Below are 13812 nucleotides of genomic sequence, written 5' to 3'. Positions count from 1 at the left end.
TTTGATTTAACTGTATGAACATGCTGGAGGATGTAATCTGTAGTGCTGTTAAAGTGCATCCAATAAAACACACAACATGACTTCTATGTACTGTCTCCGGTATTAAACATGAAACAATACAACTAGCTGTGCGAGTACTGACAAATGCTAGCCGACTCCAGTGACTCGTGGTATTTTACCTTGATGCGTCTGATGCTTGGAAGATCTGACGACAGATGCTGCGTAGCTCTGGAGTCAGACCTGGGGCTATTAATCATGAATGCCAGCCTCTCACTTTATCTGTGTGATCATTAGGCTGTGCTTTAGTGTGATGATCGCTCTTTGGAAATGAGCTCCTGGAGGCTGCTTCCATTATTCATACCTACAAGAGCACAGTCTGCCCCCTATTCTTGGAAATGAGACATAATAAGGGAGGGGGTGGGGGGGCATACTTGGGCTCCATGCGCCTGGTGTGTCACCACGTGGCACGTCTTTTTCAGTGATCTCATTCCCCTTCACACTTCAGGCCTCTGCTTCACCGGTACCTGCGCAATTAGACCCACTGGAGGTGACAAGTGCTGCTCATTAGTATACAGAGGAGGACTAGTTCACCCCCTTAAAGGCAAAAAGCCCGTCATTTGATCGGCTGACCTTTTCATCAAAGTCGTGTTTTGGAGCTAGAAGATCAACTGACAAAGCTAACTTGTGTCACAGTTTTGTGCCTCAGGGATTTGAAAGCATTTTTAATTAACACGATGCATTTTGCATTTTCATACATATTAATAATGATTATAATATTTACAGGCCAAATCGAGCCTTTTGCCAAGAGGCCGTAACTGGTTGTGTGAATCACTTGTTGAATGTGTTACGTGGCTTTGTACATCAGAACGCTCCTACACACCTGTAACGTCCATTTTCCCTTCTCTCAGACAGTGTGTACAGGTGCATGTTTTGCAAAACAATCCACACAGACTGTACCGTACACGCACCCAAAGGAGTTTCCAGTCTCCCAAAGGCCCACACGCGCCGGACTTAAACAGCTTCTTGTTTGTTCTTTTAAAGCGTCGTTTGAAGATCTGAAGCCCACGAGAGTCAGCTCCCTGCTCCTCTGCTAAAAGAGTAAGTGCAAGTAATTAGCCGGCAACATGTGGATGGTTGTGGTGTCAGGGCTTGATGATGCCTTGCTCATATAATTAGTCTCCGAGGCACTGACGGTCCACATCTTGAAAACAGTGCAGACGGTTAACCCATGAAGAGCAGAGCTTGTGTAAGATACTATGTGACGATGCTGGGTTAACGACTGTTAGCCACAATATGAATTAGCAAGCGGAACATTTCTGCGTTTAATCATTTATTTTAAAAGTCTTTGTCATGGTGTTATTAGACAGTCTCCATTCATGCATTAATACACCGTGATTAAATGTTTATTTACCTCATTTTATAACCCTCCTTTTGCATAATGTTCATCATTTTACGGGCACAGTTCGCTGTTTGGCTTTTGCCATTTGAAATATCAAAAACCTGGCGTCTGAAGAGAAATTCAATATCAATGCTGCTGCTAAAACCCACGCAGAATCAGCAATGGTGCTCTTTGAAAATTGTTCTTTCTCCTAAAAGGGCTGAGGGTAACCTATCGGAGAAGGCAAAATCAATTGCGCTGCACTTGCAGGGGCCTTTTACCGTCTACATCCGTGATCAATGTGCTTGGTGGTCATTTGGCTCAAGAGACCAGAATATTCCCACTGCAATATAGCAAGTCAACCTCAAGAAGCACAGATTTGGATTTACACATGTCTAAAGCTAATAACAAGTCACGAAATGCATTCGTAGCTTTGTAAAATATATTAAAATGCTTCTGCTGTACAACTGAGCTGAAACAAAGACCGACCTCACAGTGTTAATGCGAGCCAGACACACTAAGTGTTGATTGGCAAACAGAGGACCGCCGCAGTGCCGGGCAGCTATGGATTGCTGCGGCTGTTTCATCATTTGTATAACCTGCTCTTCTAATAATTGAGCAGGGGATATTTTGGGTTCACACGCCTCTTAATTAAAGGTGCTCCGCTCTCTGACAGATGAGACCATTATCTCTGTGGAGTGCGGATGAATCAGCTGCAGTTCATAATAACATAATGACTCCATTCCTTGCGTTGCAGGGATCAGACTGAAACCTGTGACAGTCTCGTGGAAAGCAGAATTTTTTAACAAAACTATTCTTTTTAATCTGAGGAGGTTACAATCAGCTGATGGCAAATCCGTTTTGGTCACAACATGTGACACACGTGCAGTCTGGGATGACCGTGCCTTTTAAAACTGCAGTGTTAAAAACCAGAGCTATGATGAGCATAGACACAAAACCCATCCAACTGTTGCATTATCAGATTTTGCTACTACTACTTTACAGGTTGAGGTTGCCGTTTATTCACTACCTGCACGGATGCAATTAGGCCCTTTTATAGCATGAAGTGTTACACAATGCACTTCTGATTTAGTTATGTTTACTGATTTCCTGATTGGGTTGTCATCTGCAGGGAAGCGACTTTGCACACACCCAGTCTGCCTCTTTCTATCCCTCAGGATCATTAAATACTGTACATGTACGTAACAACACCACCACCTGGGATTCAAGCTCACCTCCTTGTCATTTCACACACAGCTGGAGCACAAATCAGGGCCAATTTACAATAAAAGAGTAGCTGGAGAGAACGAAGCCCTATTTATTATTCCTTGCAGCTTTTTGCAACTGGAACCAAGGACCTGTCCTCCCACCCTCCCTCCCTCCCTCCCTCCTCGTGTTTTTTTTCTCCTCTCCCACTCGCCTTTGAACGCTCTCAACAAAAGCCTCCCATCTCTGGTCGCTCCAGTAATGATTAGTCACATACTGTACGAGGACAAAAAAAAAAACTCAGACATCAATCAATTTTGTAAAGCATAACCTTTATAATGGAAAGCAATATGATTTCTTGTCCGTGTTAATATTGGATAATTATTTTACCAGGTAAATCTTAAGTGAACGTATCTGACTAAAAGATCTAATTCACTGTCACTTATCGGGATTTTCTGGCATCTGGTTATTTTTTTTTCTGCACTTACCTTTCTTTTCTGACTTCACAAACCTCCAATAATGCCGAAAATCCCTTATTTACCATTCACGGTTATTACAAAACAGACAAAATATGAGAAATATTCTGTAAAAAAGAACATTTCATTCTCAGCATATGTCCTTGTAGACCTTCACAACCTCACATTTTTGTTGGGATATCATAATCTGCAAATCCTCTCTCTCTCTCTTTTTCTTTCTTTTCTTTTTTTAATTATACTCCTTGTCCTTTGTTTTCCATGCAGTTCCCCAGCCCATCACATCACATGTTCACTTTTGGCAGCCTTGATGCCACAAAGAGCTCTGCGAGAGTGGTGCCTTTTTTTGTTGATGCAGCTCTTCCTATCATTCATAACAACTTCCGCTTTCAGCTGCGATCTGTGCCAGCTGCCGTTAGACATGGAGGCCGTCGGGTCGTCCCTGCACGTGAGGGCCCCCCCCCCCCCATCGACCATTAGCCTTGCCCTTGGAGATGGGATCTGGGGCAGCAGCCCTGAAACAATGGTTGATTGACCAAATCGGCCTTTTTGGTCCGGAAAAAGAGACATGTGACCGTAGTGTGTAACTCAGAGGAACAGGGTGCCAGTTTTAAATGTCATTGCTTTGGTTTGAGAGATAGCTGTCCAAGCTAAAGCACATGTACTAATGTCTGTTTTCACTTTGACACAGTTAGCTGACACCAGATAAAAAGGATCCAACATGAGGCGACTGAAACTGAATCCACAGTTGGTGGTTTCACTGTGGTTTCATGAAAAAATGTCGAAGTTTAGTCAAAAAGTCAAAGGAAGGGGTGCCAAAGCAGGACTATATATAGCCTTTTTCAAATATTTTCTGTCTGCAGAGCAACAAAAGACAAACTCGTGTTGTTTACCTTTTCACCTACAGGTGGCAGTGTTCAGTTTTAGGTGTGTGTGTGTGTGTGGTCGCAAATTGTTTCTTGCAGCTGGCAGGGACCGGTGTTTGCCTGTTGCCAGCAGTGCAGATACGGTTTCTTAAAAGCCAGGTTCAGATTGCAGCTCCAGGGAGCAGGAGAAGAAAAATGTGTCTTGAATCACCCAGAACTTCACAAGTGAACATGTTTTCCTCTTATTTTCTCCAGCAGCTTGCTCAATGCCTTTTGAAATGAGATATATTTCACATGCGGACCCATTCCTTTGGCCATTCTTTTTGTTGTGCAAAGAGGTCGCGTACAAACGCACTTTCAGGTGTCTGCTTCATCTACAGGCATGTGAAAGCAGCGCAGTGGTAACGGTTTCTGAGAAACGTGAAGTGATACCGATCTGGCATAATTCTCTAACACTCCCGTAAAAGCAGAACGTGAGTTACTGAAAATGACACCCTGCCGTACCGACAATAAATCGTATTATTCCCCCAGGAAGTAAGCTCCCTTTGAGTGTTCTCTGTCGGCTCACCCTATAATTGGTCCAACTGTGATATAAATCAGAAAGCACCCTTTCTTTGATGCATAATTGGGCTTTTTAAGATCTCGTGTGAGACTTTACATTGACTCTTTCAAAGTGAGCGAACAAAGAAGCTCATAGATTCATCAGTATTTCTAACATTAGAGGCTCTTTTGGGGAAGTTTAACGGCGGGCGTACCAAGAAAAGTAAGGTCCGAGTATTTGAAATTCACAATAAAACAATCTGCAGCCGTCTTGCATCAAACAAATATAACCACATTTATTTCGAAAGTATAAAATTTCACACTATAAAGGCCACTTTTCAGGGTAAGTTGACAACCTTTCTGTAAGATTTACACAGACAAAATAGCTTGTCCCTCTCTGCTGGTCTAGCATACTGTCCAGTTCTGTGGCAAAATAAAATAGTAATTGTTCTACTCCACCACAGAAAGTAGTTGGCAAAATCTGAATAATTTAATCAATACAGGAAAATGGCAGGAGAGTGAGAATTCCTGATTTGTACATCCCACGGAGGAGCAGGTACTCTGAACGGTTCTCTCTCTGTATGAAACCGGCTTACAGGCACAGCTTGACGTTACAGGCACTGTTTGCCTTCTACTGGGAGACTCAGAAAAGAAATCTGCAGTTGACATTCTTTACAATGGCACCAGTCAGGCCACGAGAGCATCCCCCACGGAGAGAGCATCCTCTGTTTGTACAAGCAGGGCGACTTGCACTGCGGACCTCGCTGTCAGAGGCCGTTTGGCTCAGTGCAGATCTGGTGAGGTGTCCAGACTTTGAGCATAGTGTTCACATTCCTACTCACTAACCGTGACGTGGTGCTCACTGAGGTAGAACAGTTGTACCAAAAGACTTATTTATAAAGAATACAAATGAGTAACAGTCACATCGATAAACTTAAGAGTGGAGTCATTGGGTGGTGGTGTGTGTGGGGGTGGGGGGGGTAGTCAACATCACATTTCACCCACATTTTCAGCACAATATGTAGACCACTGACATGTCTGAATATCTGAAAATACCTCCTTCCAGCACAAGCTTCTCCTGCAGTTCTTTCCCTTTCAGGCATAATAGCAGTTTCACAGATGCTCAAGCTGCACCGTTAACATCTACAAGCCAGTGGGACCTATTCAGTTGTGAAAATACTTGCTCCGGTCGTCTCGGCATGTAAAATCTATCCTTCCAACTCTCACACGCGCTACTCAAGAGTGCAAACGAAAAAAAAAACAAAAAAAAAAAAAGAAAGTCAACAAAAGGGAACAAAAGCAGACACTTGTCATGTCAGAGAGGGCACATCGCCATACAGAGAGTACAACATGTTCATCGACACTCCTTCCACATCGCAGAGGAATCTGTGACATCCCTTTTGAAGGCTCCCATCTCCCCTGAAGGCTGGAATGAGCTGAGCGAGCTGACTGGCTCCCGGCAGGGTGGGCAAGGCGAGGCTGGGCTGTGCACCGCTTCCGGCTGGACACCCAGCCCTCTGTGTGGACTAGGACCAGCTGCTGTCCATCAAACCCCCTGTCCCCTTGCGTGTGATGATGCTGTCTGTTGATTTAAGGAGCCTCTCTAGACACGGCGCGTTGATTTTGCCCGGCGGAGGGCCTCTGGGCACCGAGTTAGTCTTAGTGTGGCTGTCCGTGCTGGAGGACACAGCGCTGTCCTGCGTTAGGTCTCTGTCTCTGGGGGATAGCAAGTGCCTGGGACCAGCCTGGGCCTGCTCTGCTGTGGGGGAGCAGATGGGTGATGTGTGGAGCCACTTCATGTTATTGGCGGAGTAGGCTCCGGGAGGAGTGAGGTCTGTGACTCTCAGGGCTTTGGCGCCGGCCGGAGGATCACTGACAGTGACGGGGCTCGCTGCTGCAGTGGTGGCCACTGGAGAAAGCTGTAGGGAGACATGGAAACTGGATTTAATTTCCACAGTTTACTACTGAGTGACAATTGATCAACAACACTGCAGCTGCATTTTGCCTAGAAAACCTATTTCAGTCTGATAATGTGAAAACATTAGGTTGAAAACATTAAACTGGAACCAATTTTCTCTGGGTTCTTTTTGTTTTTTTCCACATAAATAATAGAAAATAATCAGATAAACATTCAGACATATTTTTTTGGCCACTTGGGGGCAATGCCACAAGCCGATAACATCAGACATACGTACCACCGCCTAAAACATAGCTATGTTACCTGCTTACAAATGTAGTATGAATTTTGAATTTAATTCTGGGCATCTTTGGTCCAGTTTAGTTTTTGTTTTCACCAGCTCTTGAGGGATCTTTAGCTACCAAATGTTACCACTGTTTGCAGTAGAGGCTACTAGCTATATTTGTCTGCCATTTGTTGCCGGACATGTCTTGCCCAGTGAGATCTATTTTATTTATTTATTTATTTATTTTCAGAAAACGGTTAAGTGCCACGTCCGAAAATGAAAATAAAAGCAAAGCTGCTGGCCTAAAAAAACAACCGAAACAGTCAGCTGAAAGAAGATTAAAAGCTCTGAGCTAAGAATGGCGCAGGTGGGCGATGATTCACATCTTAAATGACTAATCGGTTTGTCGTGTATGTAAAAAAACACTTGATAACAGCGGCAGGATTGAGCACACGTCCAGTCACAAGGTGAAAAAACAAAAAACCGCGTAACATGAAATTCCTGTTCACAGGAAGGTGTGTCACGATTAACCACGGAAATGAATCCTCACCAATAAAAAGCATAGGAATGTTCCAGAGCTTTCTGACCTTTCTTATCCCCTTAGGGACACTCCTCCAAAATTACCTTTTCTCCTCTGTCATTGTTCTTAGCGAACCTGAGACTGCAGTAATGCCTCAGTAAAAATAGCTTTTAATCCTCCTTTCCCTGTCCTAGACCTGTGATTAAATAATAACAGATATTTTAGTCCCTCTTTCACCGCGTCGTCACCATATGTTCTTGGCGGCAGGCCATGTTTACGAGCTCTTACACAAGAGCTCTGCAATCTTTTATTTTTTATATGTATATATATAAATAAAAAAATAGTATACATATATATATATATATATATATATATATATATATATATATACACACACACACAACCATACCTTCAGTTTCTTTGTAGGTGCTGTTTCTTCTGTCTGGGCGACAGCGTGTTGATCTTGGATTTTTACATTAGGAAACCAGCTCTTCAGCATTTCCTCCATTTTAAGAATGATATTAATATATTTCTCCCTAGAACAAAAAAAGGGAGGGAAGGGGAGAGAGAAAGAGAGAAAGAGGGAAATGTTTACTCAAGCTATCAAGCATGAATGCAAGTAATCTACCGAAAAATCTTGCCAACCTCTTCTCTGAAATATTATCTCTCCATCAAGCTCACACAGGAAATATGCAATCTTGAACAGCGAGCGAGCGCGTACACTCGTCAGCAGAGCCTGCGCTCCATGTGTGGGGGGGAATTGTCTTAAGTACATTTCTCACATGTTTTGAGCTCACACGTGGCTCGACGTATAATGGTTCTGCTCGCCTCTAAATATAAACGCCGAGGCCACAACGGCCTCCGACAGCGCCATTGTGGAAATAAAACCAGTCCATGCGGCTTTCGTCGGAGGTGGTCACAGCCGGCGTCCCATTAACTCCCACACGTCAAAACCGGATGGCGAGTGGGGATTAGCTCGTGTCATATGATCGAGGCCTTCCTGCTGTATTCCATACGGAGCATGTTAAATTCATGTGAAAGATTATCCGCAACAGTGACTGCTAAAAAAGTCACTTTGATCCTATCTACTATTGTGTTGCTGCGGGGACTGCCAGCTGGCAACACAGAGCAGGCACGGGGAGCGACCGAGGGAGGGGTGTAGTCCACCTTCCAGCCTCCACCCCAGCTGTCCTTGTCTGCAGGGAGGCTGCCACACCCACTCTTTGTCTCCCACATGAAGGCAGCAGCTGGTGGGTGAGGGCTTCAATTAGTCTGTGCCAGACTGAGCAGCACTTTGCCTTGTGCTGCTACACCTTGACTGCCCAGCAAGATGGAGCTCGCACCTCATTCGGAGTCTAATCGTATCACGTTGCTAACAATCCCGAGTTGGTATCGTTCCAAGATATTGTACTCTTAAAAAGATAAGGAGCACCGAGTGAACGTGATTACGACTTCTCACACGTGGGAACTTTTTTTTTTACTTAATCTCATTTGAATTCACGCTGAGCTTTAAATGGCTAGATTTTTTGATTTCCACAAGTTTATGTAGGTAAAGTGATTAACTGTAAAATATTTACATCGTGATATATTTTTTTTTACCTAATTTGCAAATATACGACTGCCTACTTTATGTATGTAAAATGTTTTAAAGGGATCGTATAACACGAGCCGAGGCTTTCTCCTTTAAAGGGGTGATATCACAATCCATTATGCTGTCTGGCCAGTGAAGAGCTAATCAAGCAGACACAAGTGTGCTGCTCCCGCAGTGGAGCCTGATACATTTTTAACAAGATGCCCGGCTACAGTGAGAGCCGGCCATCTCTGCAGTAAATGTATCCTGAATGTGTGGGGGTAGCAAGCAGCCTGCTGCGAGCCGTGTGTCAAGAACGTAATGTAGACCACCGCTGACCCGCAGATACAAAACAGCTCTTCTAGCTGCGCGTTGGAGGACGTATATTAATTGTGCTCGAGGTTTAAAAGCACAGTTGAAGAGAGCGCTTGAGCAACAGCACGTATTCTAGGCTAGATCGTTATTTATGAAAGCATGCATATGTATGGGAAAATACTGGATATCACTAGCACATTATGTGGGTCACGCCGGGGACACTCACCCCATGCAGGGGTTTTGCAGGACACCCATAATCCTCTGAATCCTGTCCATGGCCACACTCTCCTGGAAACTGCTGAGTCCTGGAAAAGAAGAAAGTTGTAGCATGAGCCACATGAACTGTGCTGACAGCAGGCCTGAGTCTGCGCAGCAGATGGGTTGTGTGAAATGTGTGTGTGAGGGAACAGACTCCCTGCTCATGTGGCCAGGAAGTGTTGGGTCATACAAGGTTTGGGTTTGACCAAGATCCCAAACTAAGCAGTTTCAGAGCTTGTCTGGACATGGTGCTATCTTTCAAATGCCCTAACAATCCCTATCTGACAATTCACTAACAACAGCTGCTTTACTGGAGACCGTGGGACAGTATGTTCCCACTCACCTCTGCCAAGCAGGGCTTATGAGCAAGTCTGAAGTGTGACATTTCTTCCTCTCAGAGGGGGGAAAAATAACATTCAAATTGTTTTTATGATCTGTTTTTAAAACGGTGACCCTTCACCCAGAGAGCTCCCTAATTAAAATCCAACCCACACACACACACACACACGGAACATTTGTGGTTACTCAATATTCGTAAAACAATACACGTCTCAGACATCTCACTTTCAAATCTCAGGGACACATACTCAACAAAGACTGGCACGCTGTCTGCTCCCTCTATTGTTTTTTTTCTCCGAGGCAGAAGAAAGATAGCAGCAAAGAGAGACGCAGATAGATGTAGGCTCATGTGCTGAGGTTCAAAACAAAAACAGAAGACTGACTTACTTTCTTTGTATCTCCCTGAACGAAGGCCATTCAAGATTGCTGACAGTGGATGAATGTAGCATTGTAGCTCCAAGCACTGAAAATGATAAGAGATTGATTTATAGACCATGTGTTAGAAAGAAAAGAGCAAAAGCTGACATAAAACCAACTTCCACAAACTGCTACTGATAAGTTATGTAACATGATGGCCGTTTGAGGTTACGTTTGATTTACGATTTCATGACACTAGTTCCTCAGAATTACAGCGTGACAAATAAAGGAGGGTCATCTTTACTGGAAATGTCATGCATCAGGCTCTCCGTGTAAAACCAGCAGCAGGGGAGTCAGTCTAGGCGACAGGGCATGATCTGGTTTTGTTGACAACCACCTCCTGTGGGAAACAAGTGTGAGTCACAGATCACGGCTCACCTTTCTGCTGAAAATTCGGTCTTTCTCCGACGCGTTGGAGATGAGCTGCCGTTCCTTGCGCTCCTCCTCTGCGGAGCTGTGAGGTCTCTTCAGTGCCTGCTGAGTGCTTTTGCCAGTCATTTTTTCTCCTTGCTGCGTTTTACACAGCCCAGTGGCGGCGCCTCTGCCCCATTTCTCCACGCAGCCGGGAGATCCCAGGCCGGAGACCTCCCTGACCGCGCTCCAGTTACCACCGCCCTCCTTCACCTCGCTGCTCCGGCGGCGGCTGCCCTCGGATGGGCCCAGGTGCGGAGGGGCGCCGAGGGATGTAGGAGCCTCCGTCTGGCTGTGCTCTCTGGTACAGTCAGACTCCTGTTCACTCTCGTTTTCCTCATTGTCACTAGCCAGCCAGTCAATGGAGTTGTCCGAATCTGTAGCAGACATCCTCAGCTGCAGGCTCTAACTAGCACTGACCATCACTGACCTGACAAGGGAGAAGGGTCATTGTTAATGTTTCGCTATAAGACCAAAAGAAGTAAAAGGCAGAAGTGATTATAATTCTATTCAAATGAGAAACGGCAGCTAAACAGCATTGTGAGCCCAGCAGCCAAAATAACAAACTGGAGTGTCCTTGAGCAAACACTGCACGTTTAAAAAGAAAAAAAAATAACATCCAAAAAACGGTGCATCCCCAGCCAAGCAGACCTGAATTTAAGGCAGGGACACAGCAGAGCACTCCGAGCAGATGGTGGCACCGAGGCCACAGTTGTTGAGACCACAATGACCTGTTTGTTTTGCAGATGCAACACCTGAGCCAGTAAACACAGGCCAGCCACCATCAGAAGCAAACACCACACGATCCTGCTGCGCCGCTCTCAAATGCGTCAGGGCTCGAGTTTTGGTCTCTCCAGATTACTGTAACCTTCCACGTCACGATGCCACCCGCGAAACGCATTTCTGCATTTTTTACATCCGAGCGTTCGCCTTCACTCTGGCTCCGTCAGCTGGGCCGCCAGCTGCCACCACCACACTCATTCATAAACATTGTTAGCTTGTTTATTCAGAAGGGGGCAGGAGTCTGCCACCATGACGACCGAGCACCTCAACAGACTGCGGACCTCCCATCAACACAAGAGACACTTGTGGGCCAAGAAAAGAACAAGAAATTTAACAAAATGGAAGACCGGCACGGTTTCTTCCCGACAGCAGAATGCCTTGTGAAGAAAAAGCTGCGGCCAAATGCTCTTCGCTGAGGCTTAATTGCTTGTGGGATCTTCAACATGCTTCCTCAGTGATTAGTGCATGGAGGAAGTGAGAACTGCGTTTTCAGCGCTAGGATTATTTTGGGCGTTTGTATGGTTGACGTCTGGCATGTCTCTCGCTTCCTGTGAAATTTGAGGGCAGAAGAGTTAATTGCTCCCTTGTTCTTTGTCTCGGGATGACCACCTTCTGATCTTATTGTTACCGAGCAGGGTGGAGCAGAGATTTGCAGATTCGCTGAACGCAAAAAAACAAAACAAAAAAAAAAGCAGGCGACAACAAATACAACAGATACCAGGATTATAATGTGATATGCCCCCTGGGTGTGACAGGCAGTTCTGTGGAAACTTTGTGTATTTTGAATCCGGATGCTTAAAATTCAAGCCCAGATCAATAAGGCGAGGCAGTAAAAGACTTTTATCTGACCCTGTTGCAAAGTCTGCACAAAGTGCCCTTTATCAAACCTTTGTTATGTAACAATACTTTCTATAAGGAGTCAATCCTCTTGGTCACATTTCAGCCATTAAAAAAAGACGGAAGCCAGTCGTTCCTTCTTATCATCTAATAAGGATTACAGACTATAACCTATACATCTTAAAATAGCATCAAGTCAGTGCCATGACTTGTCTGATTTGATTTGATTCCTACATGAAGCAACATACACATGCAGCCAAATATCCACTTGCCCTGGGCCTTTGAATGCACCACACAGGCCTCCACTCCTTTTTTTCTGGTAAAGATTAAAATCACTGCTGTAGTCCTGCTGTTTATTCCAAGAAAAGGGGGTCATATAAGATACATAAAATACCAGTAATCCGCGTCTCCATCCACCTGTGTAGGCGGTTCTCCTTAACGGAGGTGCTCACACGTACCAATGTCTAAATTCAATGACAATAAACACCTCAGAGGTCAAACGTCGTTATCTTCCACCAGAGAGGGAAAAAAACAACAACATGTGAATGATCCGATCTATCCCCCTGAAAGCAGGCTTCAGATCAGTTGGGTAACAGACACAATAGACTTCCTCATAGTAAATTTGGCAGCATGCACTCTTAAGATTATATAAAACCAGACATGCACACTGGATATATAGAGTATTTCAAGCCTAAACTGTGACATATTGGAGACAAACATCCAACACAAATGGTTGCTTTCTAGCGATCGTCATGTCAAATTCCTCCGGATGATATTTTTTAAAAACAGGACCACCTCAGGGTTATCTCCACACACACTTATAGAATCGGAGATGTGTATGAGGATGGTGGTCCGAGGTGTGGACGGTGCCTACCTTCCCGGGATCTAGCGGCTGCTCGTACTCCTTCCTTTGTTCAGCGGGTAAATCCAGCAGGACTGTCGGGCGGAGAGCAGCTGATGTGCTGGACGTGCGGCGTGTGAGCGTGGAGGCAGTACAGCCAGTGATCGGCCCGTGTTGCTTCTCCCAAGGCAACGTGTCTGAGGGGGCGGGACCGGCGGCCAGCGGCTCTCCCATTGGCTCCCCCCGCCGACGCGTGCGACCAATCGGCCGCCCCGCCCGGTGCAGGCGCGGAGCAATAGGCGAGGCCGGTTTACATATGCAAATGACATGGAAATGACACAAACACGTGGACACGCGGATCGGTTTCATTTCAGCAGCTGGGCGGAAAAGTCAACCCAGGGCTAGCTTTGGTCATTCTGCAGGCATTCTTCCTCATTATATCATCTGGATGATGATGCCCTGACTCGAGGCATGTCGGTAAGCTGAGACGAGGCACGCTAAAGGCGCAGTCAGCAGTTTCAGAAGCAACTGTTAATGAAAGAGTTTGCTCAAGGACACTTCAGCAGACTATATTTAAACAGGGATAAACAGGGACTGTCTGGCCATTTGGTCAGCCTGTCACTTTTCTTTTAAACTACTGGTGGAAAACTGTTAAGCACAAGTGACTAAAGGTAGAAACAACCACGCTAAAAGTATCCGTGAAGATTTGTCAGTCGGTTTAACATATTACTTAGTCACTAAATGAATGAATAGTAATGTTATAGTGCGTAGAACTGCTTTGGTTCTTCCAAAATACAAAACTGAAACCAAGCCAACCTGGATTGTAGGTTTTCTTAAGAGACGCTTAACCACTCTTCAGTTCCACATGACTCATA

At 45.1% G+C, this 13812-nt stretch overlaps 1 protein-coding gene across 1 annotated transcript; it reads right to left on the bottom strand.

Annotated features, from left to right (window-relative positions):
• Positions 1–4740: 4740 nt before the first annotated feature.
• ciartb (circadian associated repressor of transcription b) lies at positions 4741–13167 on the bottom strand. The gene is made up of 6 exons (XM_084554997.1): positions 12971–13167; positions 10444–10906; positions 10036–10111; positions 9278–9356; positions 7576–7702; positions 4741–6382 (listed from the first exon to the last, which is right to left on the bottom strand). Exons 2-6 carry the CDS (start codon positions 10864–10866, stop codon positions 5990–5992), a joined length of 1098 nt encoding a protein of 365 aa, XP_084411123.1. The 5' UTR covers positions 10867–10906; positions 12971–13167; the 3' UTR covers positions 4741–5989.
• Positions 13168–13812: the final 645 nt, after the last annotated feature.

The sequence above is a fragment of the Chelon labrosus genome (assembly GCF_963514085.1).
Source record: "Chelon labrosus genome assembly, chromosome: 11".
Taxonomy (NCBI): Eukaryota; Metazoa; Chordata; class Actinopteri; order Mugiliformes; family Mugilidae; genus Chelon; species Chelon labrosus.
The sequence above is the reverse complement of the archived record's forward strand: the minus strand, read 5'-3'. Positions and strand labels throughout refer to the sequence as shown.

Excerpts from the sequence above, each read along its gene's own strand:
- ciartb (XM_084554997.1), bottom strand. The coding sequence starts at position 10,866 with ATGTCTGCTACAGATTCGGACAACTCCATTGACTGGCTGGCTAGTGAC. Across the intron at positions 10,112-10,443 it reads ACCGAATTTTCAGCAGAAAG|TGCTTGGAGCTACAATGCTA; the intron begins GTGAGCCGTGAT and ends TATCATTTTCAG. Across the intron at positions 7,703-9,277 it reads CTGCAAAACCCCTGCATGGG|GGAGAAATATATTAATATCA; the intron begins GTGAGTGTCCCC and ends TTTTTGTTCTAG.